The sequence below is a fragment of the Perca flavescens genome, chromosome 18, assembly GCF_004354835.1.
Source record: "Perca flavescens isolate YP-PL-M2 chromosome 18, PFLA_1.0, whole genome shotgun sequence".
In the NCBI taxonomy this organism is placed as follows: Eukaryota; Metazoa; Chordata; class Actinopteri; order Perciformes; family Percidae; genus Perca; species Perca flavescens.
Genome location: NC_041348.1, coordinates 4,839,689 through 4,861,589, shown reverse-complemented (window position 1 = coordinate 4,861,589; position 21,901 = coordinate 4,839,689). Strand labels below are relative to the sequence as shown.

The window sequence follows — 21,901 nt, the reverse complement described above, 5'->3', positions numbered from 1 at the left end:
CCCTCCTCTCATCTGCCTCTCTCTGATATTTGATGTCCTCCTTGATGAGTTGGAGGAATGGATCCACTCTCTCCCTTCTCCTCCTCCTCCTCCTCCTCCTCCTCATCAATCCCTTCCTCTACCTCTTGTGCAGTGCTTGGCCTTGGTTTGTCCTCTTGGATCGAGGCAATAAGGCAGGGGGGCGGGACTGCCGCAGACTGCCCTAATGCCTCGTCCATGAGGGCAAACCGGGGCCAAGTTGCTGCCGGCGCCGTCCCATCCTCTGTCCCCTGACCTGTGGCAGGACACTTGCATTCCTAAACAGTGAAGATCAAAAGGTTGTTGTGATGATGTATTACTACTACTATAGTACACATCACTACAACTAAACTTACTGTCAGCAGGCCCAAGTCTGTCAGGTTTACATCCAAGGCTTACTTCAAAAATCACGAGTTACATTAAGATGTGCATAACAATTATGTCCATACATTAATACCACCAAAGTAAATATCTCCCGCTTCGTTTTTAGGTTGTCCCACTTCTTCTTGGCCTGGGCGTGGGAGACCCTCCCTCTGATCCCCATCGTCTCCAAAATAAGCCTATGTGAATGACAATAGTGTAGCTTCTCACCGATATCCTTCCGCAGCGGTGTCCCTCCCCCTGGTAAACAGCTGCTTGCTGCCTACACGTAGACTACACACCAAATCTCCAAGAAGAAGTTTTCAAATTGCATAAAACACACTACACACGCTTCTCTACCTAAGACACCAAAATCTGACAGGAAGTGACTTGCTGTCCTTTCCCAAACACAACAAATCAAAATGCTACACTTTTTCACCAGGTCACATACTTTCCTCACACGAGTAAACACTACTTGCTTAACTGATCACTAACCAATCACTTTTTTTTAGTATAGGCCTATAAGCAGGTCAAAGGTCAGATTACCTGCTTGGAACAGTGGATACCGACAATAGACAGAGAGCAAGGGGAGTGGGAGGGAGAGGCAGGGGACGACAACCAGAGCTGCATCTCCTGTTGCTTAAATTGCCTCCTCGAGTCCTCCACTTGCCTCCCTTCCTCGCGTCTTAGTCCCTCCCACCGAGGAGTCACGGGAGAGATCTGCACAGCTTCAGGGAAGGCTGATATCAGCTATATCTCCGAGGTGTTCCCTCCTCGAAGCTCGCTCCTCGGCCCTCAGTACAGAAATAAGAGCTTTGAGAGGAGGGACAGAACAACTTCCGGTTCAGCCGAGGACAGAGGAGTCGAGGCGCTATCAAATAAGGGACATGGGACATACCTCAGGACAAGTTTGTTAATTGGCATTATATTAAGTAATTTAAATAAGCATGTTCAGCTCAGACTCAAGGAATGAAAAGGCTGGCTTTGTGTGTGGACTCTATAGAGATGGTCTGAGAGCAGAGGTAAGTGGGCTTTTTTATTATTATTATGGTTTTCAGTTAAATATGGAACTGAGACTCTAAACTTGAGACTTTAGACTTGCATCCAGGCCTCATCACCAACAGCTGAAGTCACCATCTTATGAAATGAGGGGAGAGAAAGACAGGGTCAGCGGTGGAAGAAGTATTCAGATCCTTTTACTTAAGTTTGGGCAGTGGTGGCCTAAAGGTTAGAGAAGCGAGCTCCACTGAGGTGCCCTCGAGCAAGGCCCTTAACCTCAACCGCTCCAGTGGAGCTGCTCAGTGGCCAGCAGATCAGACTGTGGTTGTACCGGGCAGCTTCCAGGTATGAAGGTGGAACTGTGTGAATGTGATCAGGGTGTTCCTGCAAAATAGAGGCTGCCTCTCAGTGAACCTCCCCTGAATAAATAAAGGTAAAATAAAAATAAAATAAGTAAAAGTACTACTACCACAATGTGATATACTATCTACTCTGTTCCAAGTAAAAGTCCTAGTAAGTAAGTAAGTAAGTAAGTAAGTAAGTAAGTAAGTAAATAAAGTTTATTTCTATAGCACATTTAGAAACAGCTCGCGCTGACCAAAGTGCTGTACATAGCGCATTAGCCACAGGGTAATAATATAAAATAAGAAAAATAAAACACGTACTAATTAGTGATTTAGGCTAAAAAGTACATCAAAAGCCTGGCTTTGAATATCACAATTGAAGGGGCGCTTCTGATGTCAGGTGGCAGTCGGCTCCACAGCTGAGGGCCAGCACAGAAAAGGCTCAGTCACCTTTTTGCTTAAGCCGGGACCGTGGGACATGGAGGAGGCCTTGGCTGGAGGATCTGAGGGACCTGGGGGCTACGTGAAGATGAATAATATCAGCTATGTAGATGGGGGCCAGGGCGTGAAGAGCTCTAAAAACCATCAACAGTATTTGAAATTGTATCCTAGACTGGACTGGAAGCCAGTGTAAGGAGGCTAGGACAGGTGTAATGTGTTCACGCTTTTTTGTATTCGTGAGCAGCCTAGCCGCTGCATTTTGGACCATCTGAAGCCGTGCCGTCCTGCATTGAAAATGTTACTTAAGTAAAAGTACTTAAGTATCATCAGGGAAAATGCACTTAAAGTATTAAAAGTAAAAGTAGTCAATGCAGAAAAATCCTCACATTTTAGAAACTGGAAAAGATCCAAACAGTTCTGTCAATCAAAGTTTGTCAAGTGTTTAATCGGCTAATCATTTTAGCGTTACTTGTAGGCCTGTGTTTTGTTGGGTGGTTTAATATATATCAAAACTTTATTTTTGGTATGATGAGACAAAGCGAAAGCTTAGACAACATCAGGTCAATCATAGGTCACAGGTCAGGGGAGGAGAATATCCGGCCAGTCTCTAATAATGAAAACCTGTTCATGTATAATCATGTTTGTCTCTCTACAGATTCACAGAGTCTAAACAGATGGCTGCACGATGAAGAAGAAGGGAATGTTCTGTGTCAGGACCGTCTCCTTTTGGAGGTCAGTGGGCCAGCCACACTTCAGCATACTTTCCAGAGAGAGAGAGAGAGAGAGAGAGAGAGAGAGAGAGAGAGAGAGACAACCGTTTATCCCGCCCCTCGGATCGAGCTCCATCAATGGTGAGTTCCCAGACCCAACATCTGGCTTGTCAGGCTAGTTCAACTGTACTGCCTGCTTAATTCTCTCCTCAATTGAGTGTTCATTAAATGCTCCTGTGTACTTCATCACTGTCTCCTGGGTCTTCTTCACATACTGTATGTGAAATGAATTGTGCTGCCCCCGAGTTTTTCCTCAACAGTTATCATGGACATGGCGGCAACTATTTTTTTCATCTTTTGTCTCAACAATCACAAGGTAAACATACATTTTGCATCGTGATTACTAAGTGATCCGCCAAGAACACGTGCGTGTTTGCTACTGGCTAACGCAGCGCCTTGATGAATGACGCCACGTTTCAGCAAAAGATGTGTCTGGTTCAACTTTTGGTCCGGGGCCCCCTGCTTTGGATGCCTCCCCCCCCACCCCACCACCACCAGCAGTCAAATGAATGAGGGCTGTATTTTTTTTTTTATGTGACTTAACCCCTTGGCCAACAGGGCGCCCTAATAATGGCAATGACTCCTGAACATTGGGAAATTAAAACATCTTTTCTCATTATCGCCCGTCAGTAGGTTTTTATAAAATGATGCATTTCAATACTAAACAATGCATTAGTGAATATGAATTTATTTCTCAATTGTGATACATATTGTGTAATCTAGTGAGGCTTAAGAGGACCACTTGATGAGCATTCATATTTCTGTGCAGAACAGGTCAAACTTAACACGAATGTGCTTTTATTTGCTTTAAAACCTGCTTGTATTGTCAGTTTTTATTTTGAAAAATGCACGACGTATAATGGGCTCACTTTATCAAAATTAAACTTATTAAAGAACACACAGAACCTAAATTATCATTTTGGATCTTAATATGATACAATGAAATGTGTATAAAACAAGCTGTGAAATGCAGCCCCTGCTTTTTGCAGTGACCTACATTTTGCTACAGTTCTGTTGTATTCCTTCATTTGACCTCGACAGAGAACGCCAATGCATGTTTAATGAGTGAAATCTTCCATCCCTGGGCAGAATTACTTTCTTTTTTTCAGCCGTGTCGTTTATAAAATCATAATAGCACAAGCTGAACGGATTTCAACAGAGCAGAAATGTGAAGATAAATGCGCGTTAAAGAGAATCACAAAGCAAAATCAATGCAGATAACGGCACAAGAACTAAGACTAAGAGCAAATAACTGGACCAGAGGTCTCAGAGCTTCAATTTCAATAAAGGTGTTTAATATATCGGTTTTCTTTTTTAATGGAGTTTATGAATATAGAATTATGAGAGTTTGTGTGACTGGTTCAAAATAAGCACCACCACCATCCACATGCTGGTAAAATATAAAATTGGCTGGTAGATTAGCTTCGCCCACCAGCCCAAAAAACAATGGATGTGGATGTTAAAATTGGAACATTCCCTAGCCATTTGGCTGATGGATGAAAAAGTTAATTTGAACCAAGTTGGTGAGGGAATAAAAATAAATAAATGCAGGGGGTGGGATCAAACTGAAGCCAATTTTTTTTTTTACAATATAAATAATATTTTTAAGTTAATTAATAACATAATGAATCAAAGTTGTTAAAGCAGTGTGTTCCTTACATTTTTTTATTTTTATTTTATTGTGACAGTTGACAGTGCTTGACAGGAAGAACTTCCCCTGCTTCAAACAACATCTGGCTGTCAGCTTTTGCTCTACCTGCTTCAAGAAAAGGTGACGGCTACAGAGCGAGACCGTCACCGCCGTGGAAAGCAGGACTCTGTCCAAGGAACATCGCACGTGAAACTCCCGAGCCTCCAGAAGTCACGCCTTTTCATTCTTTGAGTTGCTTTCTGCAACCTTGTTGTGCCCACGAGCAATGGTCCTTGCAAGGAGCAGCTTCACAAGGCTGCAAAGACAAACAAACAAAATATAGAGCGCAGTTATGCACACATTAATCTTGCTTTTGCCAGACCTTCCTCCACAGCGCCGCGCAGGAGGGTCTGGCTAGTCCACGCAGCATTCCGGGATGGGAGAAAAACGTGCTCTGGTTTATTGGCATTTCTTTAAACCAATCACAATCGTCACGGGCGGCACTAAGCACCGGACAGAGCCGCTGTAAAATAGTCTCGGGAAGGAACTGGTTTTGGTGGAACATGTGTACGTTCAATAGTTTTAGTCGTGCGAGAGAAAACTCAGATTGGACAGATGGTCTAGCTAGCTGTCTGGATTTACCCTGCAGAGATCTGAGGAGCAGTTAACCATAGTCCGAATTCCAACACAAAGAAAGCGGAAGGACGCAGAAGGAAACGGACATCGAAGAAAATACACGCATCCAGCGGAATTCCGTGCGACAACGGGAGCAATCCCAAAAGTGGGACGTCGAGGATATAGACTATGTACACGCACACAATCACCTGCTTTTCAAACATCATCTTTTATTAAAATACCATTATGGGATTCAACAATCCAATCAAAATTCTGAAAACTTGGATATAGATATACATTTTTGGCATGCTCCAGAAGCCCCTGAAGATAATATACCTGCTAGCTGAAACATGAGAACTAGCCTACTAAGATAGCATTTTAGTGAAATCATGGAAAACATAATGAGAAAAAAAAATAAAAATCAACTTTGTCTCAACAGTCTCTTTTCCAAGTGGGACACCGACTACCATTGTGTGATTAAAATCATACACTCCGAGGGGCTTTCTGCCTATTAAACTAGGCAGTCCATCCAGGTTTTTCCTGGAAGTAAAACAGGAAGCACACACTCTTGTACAGTGCTCTTAAACTGGGTTTTAAATGTTTTTGCTTCTTTCCGAGGCTGTTGTGATTCTGGCCTCCATCTCCCCCATGTCTTCATGATCGATTATCCCCAATGTCGCTACCAAGGAGCATTCAAACCAGTGCCCCGTCCTGGCAGTCAGCCTGCTGGATTTACTTCCTCCCCATGATGAAGCTAGGAGCCTCGGCATCATCGTCTGCCTCTCTTTCCCCTTCTTCTTCGTCTTCTTCACTGCTGTCTGTGCTCTTCTCGGCGTCGCCGTCCCCTTTCTTGTTTTTGGACTCCAGCTTTGCCTTCTTGGCCATCTCCTTTTTCTGCTTCAACTTCTCCCGCTTCTTCCTGCGCTTCGCCGTTCTTTCATCCGCTGCCTTTTTGTTCTGCTCCACCTTTTCCAGATAATGGTCGTCCTCGTCCAGCTTATCCGCTATCTTGTCCAGAAAGTCCTGCCTCTGGTACTCTCTGCGTCGGAGGTGCCGGTAAACGTGGAACTCCCCGCTGCCCGCACCGGCGCTGGAGCCCATCACGTCTCGGACGAACTCAGGCGGAGCCCGCGGGTTCCATTCTTTCGGCCGGTCCGGGATGGGAGCAGGCTTATCCGGGTTCCGCATTAACCTCTCCAACTTCAGACGCTGTTCCTCCGCCGGAGTTTTGGCGATTATCAGAGGCTGTGCCTCTTTTCCTCCAGGTTTCCCCGGCTTGTTATTCTTCTGTGTGTGCGCCGCCATCTTTCAAACCACTGTTACTGTTCTTCTTCTTCTTCTTCTTCTTCTTCTTCTTCTTTGCACAAGTTGCCCCGGAAGTTCTAGTGGGCTTTCGTAACCTAACCTGGAAATAAATATTTTACTCATACCCGGTATGTTTTTAATATATATTTTTTTTTTGTTACAAATTAGATTAGGTATATGATAGTGGTTTTGTGGGTCTTACTATATTTTTATTAAATCGACACGACAACAATTAGCATTCCTTGTGTAACTAATGTAATTGACGTGTGGCTCTGTCAATGGCAGAATTTGTTTGGGCGCATCTGTCCAATCAACGGTCACGTCCCGCCCCTTTTCGGGAGAGTTTTAAGTGTGTTGACGACCGACAGACTTGGTTTTTACTCCGGCTCGTCCAGAAGCAGGTTAAGCACTTGCAACGACATTTTTTACCTCCTCGTATAAAGATATAATTGACCAAAGATCATGAACAGTCTAATTAGATCCACTGCGAGGTGTCTGCGGTCGGGGGCGGCGGTCTATCCGCCCAGGCAGGCCGACGGACGCGTGTGGTCGGCCTCGGCCCGGTTCCTGTGCGCGTCAGCGGGCCTCCAGAAAGACCTTGGTCAGATGGTCAAGAAGGACAAAGTGGTGGTGTTCATGAAGGGGACGCCGGCTCAGCCCATGTGTGGCTTCAGCAATGCCGTGGTTCAGATCCTCCGGATGCACGGGGTGGACGACTACGCTGCGTACAACGTATTGGAGGACTCCGAGCTCCGAGAAGGTCAGTAAACTGAGATAACCTGACACGACCCGCAACAAGTTGTCGTCGTAACTTGTAACTTTTAACTAAACTTCTTTGTAATTGACAGTGGAAGCGGTGGGCAATTTGCAACGTGCTTGTTAATTGATGCGAGCAGATGGTTGATCTCAGTTCACTGAAAAACGGTTCGTGTTTTTCACCATACCTGTCAGCCTTTTTGTCAACTATTTTTTTTTTGAGATTTCCAAGTGTTCAGTTTTATCAGTGCTCTGCAGCAGGACCAACGGGTGTGGTCCAAACACTATACCATCAATATGGACATGGCTGTCTTTTACAGCTAATCCAGCCATAACCGGAACCCTTCTGTGTTTTAGAACAATGACAGTACATATGGTAAGGAACAAGGAAATCAATCAATCAATCTATCTATCTATCTAAACATCAGCCCTGCCCTTTTTAAATGGGATTTTCTCAATTGTTGCTTATGATGCAACAGCAATACATTGCTAAGCAATGACCTATAAATCACCCAGAATCCAGTTGATGTGGGGTTCAAATTGGTGCAGGGCATTATAGCCTATTGCAGCACATAAAAAAACCTCAATACCGAGATTTTACTTCATTAGATATAGAATAGTTGAAACTGAGAATGAGATGAGTCTGTAAGAATACTATCCCCAATAGTGATTATTTATTTATATATATATATATATATATATATATATATATATATATATATATATATATATATACATACATACATACATACATACATACATACATACATACATACATACATATACACACGCATATATACAACTGGAGGAACAGGAACATTCTTGACTTGGGGGTGTTTACACATTATTCCTAGTACTAACCCTGGAGCCACCTAATTAGCCTAAATTAACTACTTTGGTTGTGTAACGTATTTGGAGCAGGTCACTACCAAGTGAAACCAGATACAAACTGTGTATTGCTTCTATTAAGTTGGCTGGATCGATTGTGTTAGTGTTAATATTAGGTTTTATTTTTGACATAACTGGTTGCCATATTGTCCTCAAGGGGTGTGTGTGTGTGTGTGTGTGTGTGTGTGTGTGTGTGTGTGTGTGTGTGTGTGTGTGTGTGTGTGTGTGTGTGTGTGTGTGTGTGTGTGTGTGTGTGTGTGTGTGTGTGTGTGTGTGTGTGTGTGTGAAAATAAATAAATAAATAAAACTAAGTTTATTGTAAACATTTGGTTCTAAACATTTCACTTTTGAAGTAGCTCTGCACACTTTTAAATCCTACTGGACAAACTCTTAATAGGCAAAACACACGCTGTCGGCACTATCCATCAAACATTATCATTTCCATTTATGCTCGTTGAATATTTTATTTATTGCTATTCTCAATCAAAACTCCATCCATGGATGGATGGATCAATTGCAACTAGTATATTAATACACAGGCTACCAAATAGTATGTGTCCAGTCTAATCCTGATCTGTATAAACACGTACACATTTTATTGTGGCAGTATCTTTTAGGGCTGTACAATATATAGTTTTTTTTTTTTTTTTTTTTTTTTTTAAATCGTGATCGCAATATAAACTGGCACATTAAACCACAAAAGGCTTTGTGTTAATATCCGTAGAAAACTGCTGCTTTTTTTTTTTTGTTGTATTTTGGTATGTTTTTATATATTAAATTCAATGTTCAATTTGTTGGATAAAAGAATGTTGATAATTATTTCGTTTGTTTTAAATTCAAGAAGCAATTTGTTGTATTTTAGCAGACTACTGAAAGCCGCAGAAATGCCGAACTGAGTAAACTTTAAAATCTGTTAATTTATTGCAAGTAATATTGTTATGGCAATATTCAGTGTTATCGCATATTGCCTATTTTCCTCATGTCGTGCAGCCGTAGTATCTTTTTGTCTATGCAAGTCTTCTTGCATTTCAAGCTCACTTATGATTAGGCTAAACAGAGTTGAGGCTGCTGTGTCTTTTTCTTTAGATTTGCCATTGCTGAAGTTTGAGTTTCTGTCACGAAAAGCAATCAAACCCAAACATCCCTGGGGGTTAACACAATATGTAACTGTTTTTTTTTTTTTTTTTTTTTTTTTTTTTTTTTAACTGAAATGCACTTCCAGTAAATTATCATATGTTAGCACTTCTCCCATAACTCTCTTAGCCACACACCTTACATAATATTGGCTTTAGTTTAGTTCTGACTGACACCAACGTCATCTGCCTTCCACAGGAGTCAAGACCTTCTCCAACTGGCCCACGATCCCTCAGGTGTACTTCAGCGGCGAGTTTGTGGGGGGCTGCGACATCCTGCTCCAGATGCACCAGAACGGAGATCTGGTGGAGGAGTTAAAGAAGCTGGGCATCAGCTCTGCACTGCTGGAGGCTGAGAAAGAGTCCAAGTAGAGGGAGAGGATGAACTGCAAACAGCTGACCGGACAGAAGAGACATTCATCAGGTTTTATCCCCCCCAAACTCAGATGATCACATTATAAATCAACTCTCTAGGCAGCCATGGGTAAAAATGACTTCCCCTTCTGGCCAATAAAGCACAGCCAGAGTGCAGATGAAAATAACAAATCCAAGCAAGTTTTTGGTGGCAGTGCTGTATCTTAAGTCATGGACGTTATGGCTTTACTACATAATGTTTCCGTCATACCTAGAGAGAGCTCCGATACAGAGCTCCTGCTTCACTGCTTATTCTCTTCTTAACACAAATAACGTACCTGACAGGTGAGGAAGAAATAAAGGGTGGACCATGTCTTCCCATGAATCCAAAATCAGTTTAAGCTAACCCCCATCACACATCTTTTATTTTTTATTTTTTTTTGCTGACGACAAAAATGAACCAAAAGTTAAGTTTGGGGCGAGGAGACTCAAACGATGAGCTGAAAGATACTATATAAAGCTCTATATGTGCGCTGGAAAACTGTGATAATTCTCTGTGGGTTCATTGCGGCAGCTTTAATATTTCCCTCACTTAACACATGGAGGAAAACAATTGATCTTTCCTCCTGTACTTCCTACGTTTTTGAATACTTTATCATATCACGATTCACCAATTTCTGTACACTATCCTATAATAAAATCTTTCAAACAAAAATCAATGGCAGCATGGTTTTTGGAATCGCAGGCTTTTCGTGACGAATACAGTGTTGAACGTCTAACTGTCGGAGACATCATTTCACATCGAGGTTGGACTTCTACTGCCAGAGGGAGGCTGTCAGGTTCCCTCCCTGAGTTTTAAATCAGTTTACACAAGAGTGGTGTCAAACCTTATCATCTTGCCCTCTAAAAGCCCTGCTACCTCTACTGTCCACCTCCGCCCCCCCAAGCCACAGTCTGCGTAAGACCAAATGAGCCTCAGGGTGCACCAAGACTAAGTTCATGCTGCTTGGGTCCCACCAGGGAAAGATGCCATCATACTAGAAAGCTTCCAAATGCACTGCCTGTAGCTACACTATGCTAGAAGGAAAAACACTGTTGATACATCACGGATTAATAAAGCTGATGTGGGTTCGTTATAATGTAAATGTTTAGGTCAATAAAAAAAAACATCTGTACGAATGACATCTGTTTGATTTATGGACCACACCTCAGTACTCAGTAACACACGCGTGCACTGTCAATATAACTGATGGACCCGACACCATTATTCCCTTTTTTGTTTGCAAACCAAAATGTGTCCCCTCTGTTTTAATGTCTACACTGAAATGCAACAAACCTACCATGATACCTTTTCTCTTTTTCCTGAAGACTAATATACAGCACATTTGGACTAAAAGAAGCAGGTGTATATATAAATATGAAGTGTGTTGCATCTGTCCAAGTCTGGGGTATTTGTTAATGTATCAAAGAAAAACAGGGTTTTTTTTGTTTTGGAAGGGTGGGGACTTTTTTTTTTTTTTTTTGTCTCACTGAGAACCCCTGACCTTTATCAATCCTAATGTTCGTCCTGCTGCACACAGTTGTAATATCAAAGCAATGGGCATGTAGTCCACTGTAAGATATTGTACATTGAAAGCATATTAAATGTATTTTAGCTGCATGTAAACCCTGCACCAATTAAATATTTTGTGACACAAATAAGCTGGACATCTGGAGTTATTTGTGTGTGTTTTACCATCAACATGCAGTTTTAGTTACCACACAAATTATGATTGGGACCAAAGGAGCACTGTCAGAGTAAAGCAGACGGCAGTTACGTTTGTGTGCTTTTTTTTCCCCAAAGCTGATCTTTTTGGCACATTTGATGTTGAGTTAGTGGTCAGCTGTTGAGTTAAACTCAATCTGCCCAAGCCAGCGCCTTAGTTTTCTCACTCTTAAACATCCAGTTAAGGGTGCTAAACAGTGTCCACTTTAATTTGGCTGACACCTGTCTCAAGTTTCAGACTCAGTTTGTACAACTAATACGACCGATCATGTTGTTCAGTATCCATCCACCATTAAGCATGTTGGCAAATACCTGTTTTCATTGTCGACCAGTCAATTATTTGGCTTACTCTATAAAACGCCATGACCAGACCCAAGGTGCCATCTTCAATTGTCTTGTTTTAGCTGACCAACTGTCCTACATCCTAGAATATTTGGTTAATTAGCATAAGACATGTGAATGTTCCTCTTTATTGTTTTATACTTTATGTTGTTACTGATGAATTGTTTGACCTTTTTAAATATGCAACATGACATCATGACTTCGCGTAAACATACACGGCCACTTTCTTAAGCCAAGTGGCGTGTTATCTGTACGCATTTTGAGGGCCATATACAGCGGACAGGTTGGGTTTAGGAAAAGAAGAACAGGGTTGGGTTTAGGAAAAAAAGAATGGGTTGGGTTTAGGAAAAGAACGTGACTGTTGAGTTTAGGAAATATGGTGCGGGACACGAACGAAACGTGACACGTGGGACACGATCCCCGGTCTCCTGGGTGAAAGTGCTGTCTTTTTTGCCCTTTCATAATACTCGCTCCGGTGTAGATTCACACACAATAGCAAGGTAATGTAAGTCAATGGAGGCCAAACGGTGTTGATTAACACGCTAAAAAGAGAGTATGCATCTTGATAACATGGCAATAATGGTATATGAATGGTACACTTCATGAGATCAGTATGAAATAGGAGTACAATGCATCTTCTAACTGATAATGTAACGTGCATGACCAAGCTATAGAAATATGGACCACTGGGGTGGCTTCTAGCTCACCCAGTAAGAGTGTTCGCCCCATGTTGGCTGAGTCCTGCAGCGGCCCGGGTTCAAATCCGACCTGTGGCCCTTTGCTGCGTGTCATCTCCCATCTCTCTCCCCCCTTTCATGTCTATCCGCTGTCACTATAATAAAAAGGGAAAAGCCCCAAAAAAAGAATCTTAAAAAAAAAGAAATATGGACCACTGAGGTGAAGGATAATTCTAGCTTTAGGTCTTAAGCAGCACCCATTGATTACGCCACACTGTTACCAATGTTAAAACCTCGACCAACAAGCTGCTTTTCACAGCAGACATTTGGACTTGGCAAGCACAGGTGTTACTAACAATGGCTTCATTCTACTCAAGTGTCCCAGTAAGTGAATACCAGGACCTTAACACTGAAGTGCCTAAGTGGAATTCAGCCAGCACTCATTCTATTATTTAAACCTGTGCTTTTTGTACTGCGACATGTCAAACTGTCCTTTGTTAAAATAATAATAAAAAGGCCTATTATGGCTGTTTTATAGAGGTCCTTCATTGTAAGAAAGGACATCTTTAAAACATGTTGTTCAGACACAGCTGGGAACATTTTGTTCCAAATTTAAAGCACCTGGCTGTTCCTACCTTTTTAAATTCAGAGCTTGTGGGTAAAACATCAATTCTGGAAACTTGCAACATCTTCAGCTGATGGGTTGATCAAACTGAAATGAGAGCTGGATTACATTTAAGAAGTGATTGCAAATGGCCATTTCACTTTTTTTTTATAGAATGAAGTTGCATAATGTGAATGCAAATGCCATTTAGCAGATATAGCCCGGAGGAATTTACAGTACATGGTTTTGACATTTCTCCGAATTTCTTTTCTTACTTCCTCCTTTGGAAAACACCAGCTGATGATCTTTGTGTTTTCATGTATGTTTCACCATATTACCGTTTCCCTGAATGCAGAAAATGCAGAGATGAAAAGCCCATTGAGATGATCTCAAAACATGTTTGAGAAACCTTTTTAATACAAAATACTATTTTACAAAATAGACTTTACAGTTAAACTACTGGAACTGCAGTTAATGAAGTGGGGACAGTCCAGCTCACGGCTCTTCGTCGTGTCCTCCTCCTCACCATCATCTTTTTTCTGCTCGCCACAGTCCAATGAGGCAGAAATCCTGTTTAAAAAACAAACAAACGATGAAGGATTCAGGTCAGAGTTTCTGCAGGAAGCGCAGCACCAGGTCTCGCAGCGTGGTACGCAGCGGCTCGTTGTTGTCACAGACGATGTGTGTCCCGTCCTCCTCCAGCTGAATCAGTGTGTCCTCTGCCTGCAGGTGCAGAATGTGTCCGTCCGCAGTCTCCTCCACTTTCACCTCCGTAATACCGTGCTGCAGGGGGGAGGGCAGATAAATGCACAAAACTTATTTTGGCAATAAACCCTTTTCTGATTCCACGTAAGTGTAACTTATTGTGGGCAATAAACCCTTTTCTGATGCGCAACCAAGTTTTAATAGTTTTTCTGCATGCCATTCAGCAATGGACACAAAAAGGCCTGTGTGAAGTTAATATTTGTATCATTATGGATACTTAAAAATAAATAAATAAAAAATGTATGGTCTTTCATTTTTGTATGTCTGCTGTGGTAAAATCCCCTGCCTCTGCTCTTAAAAAAAAAACTACTAATCCCAACAATGTTATGCATGAGGAGAATGTGATGTCAGATGGAATGAGATTTAAGGCTGCAATCATCTCCCTTTGGGAATACTAAAGCCACAGCGAATGAGGGAGCAATGACAAGGAGGCAAAGTCAAGGTGGGGGGAAATAAATCGATACAGCAGACTATTGTGATATTTTCCGTGGCAATAATGTATCGATAAATGGACGCAAAGGGACCTATTTTAACAATCTAAGCGCACGGCGTGAAGCTAATGGTTTAAAAGGGTTGTACTTAAGTGTCTTCATTAATTCATAGGTGTGTTTTAGGCGTAACGTGCAATAAACCAATCAGAGGGCCATCTCCCATTCCCTTTAAAAGCAAGTTAGTTTGTACCTTGGCGCGTTGCTATTATGATGGAGAATTTGCACCGTAATATTTTTATTTGTAATCTTTTGCATGTTTGTGTTCTGCTGCGCGTGTGTGTGTAACGAGCATAGTGTGCACGAGCCTAGGCGCATTTTACTAATGTGCTGTTAAAATAACAATGAAATGCTGCGTTGTTGACTTTAGACCAGGTTTTTGTTGGTCAATGGCGCAATCACTTCCCGCTACCTCAAGATAGCAATACGCCCAGAATGCACCTGAACACACCTCACTAAGACCAGCATGCCCATGGGCGCAAAGATGAGCGCAGGTGCATTTGCTATTTAAACGACGTGGGCGCTGGACGGGAAATTGACAACTGCGTCGGTCTTAAACTAGCAAAGACACTTTGCGCTGCACCGGGTGCAAGATAGGGCCCAAAGTATCAACCTTTTAAAAAATAATTCCACTTTTTGGTACTAGAATAATAAAAATCAATTGCTTTTTCAGTCCGCTAGATGGTGCAGTTGTTTCTAGTGAGAAATTTATCTTTTTAGATAAAGCACATATTGACTAAGATTTTCTACGGGAACATAATTTGAATTTAGAAAAAATGTAAAATAAATTGAAATATATCCCAAAATATCGCAACATGTTTAAAATTATAATAATATCGTCTTGTGACATAAGTATTGTTATAATATCCTCTGGTGATTCCCACCCCTAGGGCAAAGTAGAACAAAATGTAACTGCTGTTATAAAAACAGCGTTGAGGTTCCTACGGATGTCAGCAGGTTTCACACCTTTTGCAATGTGGCCAGGAAAGCTTCCAGAGGCACAGCTCCACTCAGCAGGGGTTTCGGGGCCAGCACTACTGGAGGCTCCTCCATTACCCGTTTCCTCTTCTTGCTGGGAGGCACTGGAGGGGGTTTGGGCACCGACTGGCAACACAGGAGAGGGAAAAAAACAACAAAAAGTGCTTAAATTAAGCAATTGTGTCGTATACATGTTTTGTGGCACATTTCCACAAGACTCACCTGTAGTGTGTGTTTGTTGTCCTTGGAGTGCAGCACTGCAGACACAGTTGCCATGGAAACGCCAGGTTTAATCTCAGAGGGCACCAGGGAGTTGGCCAGCTAAAAAAAGGAAGACCTAGACTTTTAGGCTTAAAAATTGGCCACATGTGCTCTGACAGGAGTGAATATATATATTTACATAATAGATTTCAATCTTTAATTCTGGACAGGTTTGCATACACCATGTCATAATCTCCTACCAACACGAGAGAATTTAAAATATGCACTTATTACTGTCTGTTTCCAAAAGTACTGATTTATTCAACACTGTCAACTGAATCTAGTAGGTCCTTTTTAACCAGTCAAGTTGAAGAAGAACATATTCATATCCTCATGAGTTACTGCTCTGACGAGACTCACCTCAGGCAGTATGTAGACCCGCTCATAGCGGCGCCTGAAGGGCAAGTTGAGAACAGAGCAGCGTCTGTAGGGCATGGGAGGGGGCTGCAGCTCCAGCATCAGATCAGAGCGGTGAGACTGGGTCAGGGGAGGCTGGGTGTACTGCTCCGGACACACCACATGGAGGGGCTGCAGCAGGGACAGACAGGAGACAAAGATCAGCTACACATGGCTGAAACAGACATCTGAGGGGAGTAGCTTTTAGGCTGCTTTCAGACGGGGAAACAGCGATTCGTTTGACATCCTGTTGTGTTCTTTAACCGCCCAATGTAGCGCATTTCACAACTACTGTTTTCTGTCGGATCGTTTACAGAGCTCGTCGTTCCCGACCGCACTTGAAGGCAGCTTCATTTCCCAGAGAAAAAGAGAAAGAAAAGAGACGAGCGAGACAGATCGACTCAGCTTTTACACATACTGCTTTCGTTTCGTGTTTTAAAACTTTCTTCTAGTAGCAATAGAGGCATTGAGGTTTCCCGTTTCCTGTACGGAACGCCTCAAAAACACAAGTCTGATCGGCGGTTCCACGATTGGCCACCGCAGCGTGACATCAAGTTGCGTTTCTCCAAAAGTTAAGTTGGCCTCAACTTCTCGCGTGTCCTCCCTGCGGCAAACCCCTCCACACCCCACCGCGGCCTATACACACTACCCCCATTCAAAATGAATGGAAAGACGTGCGTTTCTGCCACACCGTCCGACAGCCGACGCAAGCTGTGTGAATGCCCACTTACACACGTGACTTGTTGTGCCATGTTCTGGACTGAGCCTTCTTTATTGGAGATAGACAGGACTAAAGGAGGGTTTAAATTAAGGCTGCATAGGGACTTAAACTTCTCAAAACTGTTGCTAGTCAATGGCAATAGAGGAAAAAGGGACTGAGTCACTTTGCACCATGAGCATATTAATATGACTATAAGGGACTCATCGTCAATGTATGGAGGAAAATCTGTTATTAGGTTTTTATCATCCAATCGGTCTGCATAGTCCAGAAACTGCTGAGCCATAAGTCCTGTGAGGAACAAAAACTACACGTTCAGCTGATGCGGCTCGTGAAGCTCTATGGTCGCATGACCTCTGCCCGGACACGTGTGGTTTCAACTGTCATCATTGTTTTGGAGACGAAATGGAAAGCCTGCATCATATTAACTAAGAGATGGGGGAGTCTTTTAGCCTGATGAGGTTTCTGTTTGTTTGGGCATATGGAGGCTACTGCTCTGACATTAGATGAATCCGTTAGTTGTCTGATCTAAATTCTCTGATTCCAGCTTCTTACTAATACTTTTTTAGCTTGTTCACTCCTGTGACAGTAAACTGAATATCTTTCAGTTGTGGACAAAACACATTTGAGGACGTCTTCCTGGGCTTTGGAAAACACTGTTGACATTTTCAGATTTAAAATCGACAATGAAAATGAGCATTAGCTGCAGCCTTAGACGTTAGCTTAGCTGGACTTTTGCACGGGTAAAAACATCCAAATGGCCAGTTCCACTCGGCTGCTGCTTCCTTCGGAGACACAACCAGACGCTGTGTACATAACTAAGATTTTGAGACAAATATTTAACTCCAATTAAAAAGGTCTATTTTCTGCTTAATTTTCAAAGTTAAAGTGAGGATTACTAATTATCTGACAAACTGAATGGGGTCTATTTATAGTAGAGCCAGACCGATATATCGGCGGGCCGATATTATCGGCCGATATTAGGCATTTTCCAAACTATCGGTATCACCATTTATAATGGCCGATAAACGAATATTTAAAGAAATAAAATAAAAATGGACAAAACCCCCTTCAACCATGTTACGAGTGTTGGCGTTGCATAGTTTGTCCACCAGAGGGCGCTCTACAACGTGCCTGTTGACACTTTCATTTTTTTGTTGTTATTGGGTTTTTGTTCAAAGGACTTTAAGTTTCATATCTTAAGTTTGTATTTTTATACATTTTAATTATCAGAACTTTAACATATTTTGATGTTCCTCTGTTCTGTAATGACAATAAAACAAACAAGTTTATTTTTAAACTGCATTATCATATTATTTTAGTGAGGACTCATAAATAACTACAAATAATGTTAGGAAAATTGGTTTGTTTTGTTAAGCGTTGTTTTTTTTAAATACATATTGGCCGATATATCCGAATATCCAATTTTTAAATCACCAAATATTTGTATCGATATCGGCCTTAAAAATCCTTTATCGGTCTGGCTCTAATTTATAGCAACCATATATTAACTAAAGTCCCACTTTAGTTTGGTTGACTACATGAGGAGTTTTGATAAGATTACATCCTACAAGAATAATAGGGTAAACTGAATCCCTTGCAATTAAACCATCTATTTGCCTGTGCAGCCTTCCAGGACTGTTGTGTTTTCCCCCCTGCTCTGCCCTGAGTGCTGATCAAATATTGTTCTCTTATCTTGTTTGGGCCTCACTTGTTTGCTTGTCAAATTGTTTCCATTCTCCCATTCTACCCCCAGGACTTCTGACTCTGACTGGTTATTTGCTTGTTGAACAGTTCTCTTTTACCAGTGTTCTGTGTAAAGAAAACCCCTGAGGCGGCCCTTTCGTAGCTAGACAATCAGGATATTTTTCCAGTCATTATGTCACTCTATTTGCCAGATCTTAACCTCACCTTTACCTCTACAAACTCCCTGTTAATGCATGTGCAATTCATTTACTGTTTATTTGATTCAGACTTCACATTTTTCCCACACATCAATAAAGTTGTTCAGTCCTGTTTTTGTCTATATCAGAACCCTCCTTCTGCTAAATGGCCTCGGGAAGGAACTTGTTTTGGTGGAACATGTGTACTTTCAAAAGTTGTTTCAGTCATGCAACAGAAAACTCAGATTGGCCAGATTGCAGAGATCTGAGGAGCAGTTAACCATAGTCCTCATAAATCAACCGGAGTTTAGAATGCCAACACAAAGAAAGCGGACGGTACCAGACATCTGGCCTAAAAAGAGAGACATACACCGAAATATCCGGCAGCACCTAAACAATCCCGGAAGTCGAACGTCGTTTATATAGACTGAGTTTACTGCAACTCTCTTCTAACTGGCACCAACCAGAAATCACTCTCCGCCTCCAGCTGGTTTAGAACTCAGCAGCCTGTCTGACCACCGGTTTGAACAGACGACATGACATCACTCTAATCCAAGCTGAAATTTACTTGGCTCCGTGCCAGTTTTAAAATTAATTTCAGGATTTTACTGATCAATTTTAAAGCTTGTCAGGGTCTAGCCCCCAACTATATCACCGAAATGCTGACCACAAATGAGCCTGTTTGCAGCTTTAGATCCCAGGCCAGGGCCTTTCAAACCGTTCCAGAGTAGAGACTCCAAACCAGAGGTGATCTCCACCAGGTCACCTCGGCTTTGGAACGACCTGCCCGAGGAGATAAGGCTTTTTATCAAGGATGCACCGAATCCAGGATTCGGCCCTTGGCCGCGTATTGGGCTTTTTGAGGGGGTTCAGTTTCTGCCGAACCTTCACATTTTTTTCCACCGAACCCTACGCTTGCACTACGCGGGCTACGCTGGTCGACGTAATGATGCCACCGTTGATTACGGGAAGGTGTTTACGTAGGTGGAGCGTTCAATGCAGTAGGCTGTGATAAAGCGAAAATGGAACTCGTGAGCAGAAAATGTGTTGTTTGGCAGTACTTTCAGTCACAAGAAGAGGATTCAAGTCCAGCTACATGTTCAATTTGCAGTGCTGATTTGTCTCGTGGTGGCAAGGATCCTATACAATACACAACATCGCTGCTGTTAAAACATTTGCGTATGAAACATCCGAAAGAATATGAGTTGTGCATGAAAGAATCTACAGACAGCAGCAACTTCAGGTACGGCAAAGGAAGGACAGCAAAGGACAAAAATACACTGCTGTGGATGATGTTTACTTCATTAATGCGTTTTGAGGATTGGTTGAGGATGGGAATAGGATTTGGTATTCGGTTTCGGCACAATCTTAACCAGTGGATTCGGTATTCGGCCGAACCCCAAAAATCTGGATTCGGTGCATCCCTACTTTTTACTCTATCATCTGTTAATTTATTTATATTTTTCCTCATTGTCATTTTTACTGTCCTTAAAAAGGTGTCCCTTCTTCTCTTTTCACTATTGCAATAATGTGTGTGTATATGTGTATGTGTATTGATTTGTATGCGCTTCTCTCAAAGCACTTTCTAAACTATTATTATTATTATTATATTTCTCTTACAACTGGCAGTAATTGGAAGAGGAAAAAGTGCCAACAGTACATTTGTGAATGGGTTGGTAACATCACACACAAAAAGTGTTGACCGCACCTGGACTTCCTTGAGCAGCTTTGAGACTTGGTGGAAGTTGAGCCGCGTGTCAATGGGACAGTAAACACACTTCATGGCCAGCGGCTGGTAGGGAGCCAAAGCATCCAGGTAAGAAAAGTCTGGCTCTGGTGGTAGGAAAGAAAAGTCACAGAGGCTTGTAGAAGCTTTTACTTTATATTTACGGGCCAACATCTTTCCCTTCATGTCTAAGGTATGATACGGGAGTGCTTGTAATTCGGCTGTAGTTACCAGTAAAGATGATGGTGTTGAGGCCAGATTTGCCCCACAGCTCCATGAAGTGAACCACGTCGCCGAAGCGCAGAGAGGGGTGACCGGTGAACACCACGCACGGCTGACGGAACTCACTGCTGAAGTCTCCGTGGATACTGGGGTAGTGCTTCAGCTTGTTGGTTTGGATCAACTGAAAACAACAACAGCAACACGGGAGTTGTAAGAATGAAGTCTACATTATCGTTTTCTGTGTGCATGTTCTCTCACCAGCTCAAGCCAAAGACAGCATCTAACAGCGCATGAATTAAGCTGCTTTGCCACCACTTTGACTGTGATCATGGCCATTTTGAAGAGTACACTAGGGCTGCACGATATGAGGAAAATATGCGATATGCAATAACGTTGTTGAATACTGCGAATAACGATATTACTTGCAATAAATAAACCGATATTAAAGTGGGTACTCAGTTCTGCATTTCTGCTGCTTTCAGTATTCTGCTCAAATACAACAAGTTGCTTGCTGAATTTAAAACAAATGAAAGAAAATAATTTCCAACATTATTTTATTGAACAAATTCAAAATGTAATTGAATATAAAAGGCACCACTAAATAAAAAATGACAGTTACATTTTAAAGTGCAATTTCTACTGATGTGTTATTTCAACAAACACAAAAAATCTCTGAGTGTCTTCCGCGATATGTGGCTGCCTTTCGCGATAAAAAAAAAAAAAAAGATATATATTGTGCAGCCCTAGATTACATACATACACAAGGATTCACTGAGGATGGCTTTCCTAACAAATCGCCATCTTCTGCTGCTCTATTCGCTGACAGCGCCCAAAAATAAAGCGTTGTTTATTGCCCACTGTTTGTTTTAGGACAACAAATATTTCAAGTGGTTACAAAATGTTTTTTATTTAATGACTATTCTGATAAACGGTGCCCTATTCTACCATTGTATTCTGATGCAAAGCGCTGATTAATAATAACGTGTAAATGAAAACATAAGGATTTTGACATTTATTACTGGACACTGAACTTTAATATAATTATGGGAATTATGATTGCATGGTAATCTCGATGCTTTTGCTAGCAGAAAATCAGTATTTCAATCAGTAGTTATGCTGTTCTTCACTGGTACGAGACACAGCAGCAGGACTCACCTCGGCATGAGGGAATGGAGGCTCTGGAAGATAAACCTTTGATTGCTTGTTGTGGCAAAGCCTAAAAAAAGGGAAACAAATCGTTAATCTAAATCAGAACATCCCAGAATGATCCTGGGGAACAATCAGAAGGTGGCTGTGAACAAGTATGGTTATCATGTGACAACAACTCTCAACAGCCTTGGCCAATCAGCAGTATTGTTACCTCCGCCAAGGAGGTTATGTTATCGGTTCGGTTTGTTGGTCTGTCTGTCAGCAGGATTACGGAAAAACTACTGGCCTGATTGTTATGATACTTGGTATTAGGG

General features: G+C 42.0%; 3 protein-coding genes and 1 non-coding gene across 6 annotated transcripts in view; 1 reads left to right on the top strand and 3 right to left on the bottom strand.

The window, feature by feature from the left end:
* Positions 1 to 4,609: 4,609 nt before the first annotated feature.
* On the bottom strand, positions 4,610 to 4,887 carry LOC114573798 (small Cajal body-specific RNA 13). Its single transcript, XR_003694976.1, has one exon.
* Positions 4,888 to 5,387: 500 nt separating this feature from the next.
* On the bottom strand, positions 5,388 to 6,547 carry prkrip1 (PRKR interacting protein 1). Its single transcript, XM_028605635.1, has one exon. The coding sequence runs from the start codon at positions 6,480 to 6,482 to the stop codon at positions 5,910 to 5,912; it is 573 nt and encodes a 190-aa protein (XP_028461436.1). The 5' UTR covers positions 6,483 to 6,547; the 3' UTR covers positions 5,388 to 5,909.
* Positions 6,548 to 6,792: 245 nt separating this feature from the next.
* Positions 6,793 to 11,320, top strand: glrx5 (glutaredoxin 5 homolog (S. cerevisiae)). Its single transcript, XM_028605636.1, has 2 exons — positions 6,793 to 7,242; positions 9,459 to 11,320. Exons 1-2 carry the CDS (start codon positions 6,945 to 6,947, stop codon positions 9,629 to 9,631), a joined length of 471 nt encoding a protein of 156 aa, XP_028461437.1. The 5' UTR covers positions 6,793 to 6,944; the 3' UTR covers positions 9,632 to 11,320.
* Positions 11,321 to 13,032: 1,712 nt separating this feature from the next.
* ints9 (integrator complex subunit 9) overlaps positions 13,033 to 21,901 on the bottom strand; it is a 15,715-nt gene continuing 6,846 nt past the window's right edge. For 2 of the 3 annotated variants that reach the window (XR_003694883.1, XR_003694882.1), the window contains exons 11-19: positions 21,594 to 21,654; positions 20,448 to 20,619; positions 20,199 to 20,323; positions 15,854 to 16,021; positions 15,455 to 15,553; positions 15,221 to 15,358; positions 13,451 to 13,784; positions 13,277 to 13,346; positions 13,033 to 13,109 (exon numbers count right to left, since the gene is read on the bottom strand). Coding sequence is in view for 1 of the 3 variants with exons in the window: in XM_028605493.1 (XP_028461294.1) it covers positions 13,608 to 13,784; positions 15,221 to 15,358; positions 15,455 to 15,553; positions 15,854 to 16,021; positions 20,199 to 20,323; positions 20,448 to 20,619; positions 21,594 to 21,654 (940 nt within the window). In the remaining 2 variants the exon portion in view is untranslated. Of the gene's footprint in view, positions 13,110 to 13,276; positions 13,347 to 13,376; positions 13,785 to 15,220; positions 15,359 to 15,454; positions 15,554 to 15,853; positions 16,022 to 20,198; positions 20,324 to 20,447; positions 20,620 to 21,593; positions 21,655 to 21,901 lie in introns of those variants that run through there. The other variant, XM_028605493.1, reaches the window with a different exon arrangement.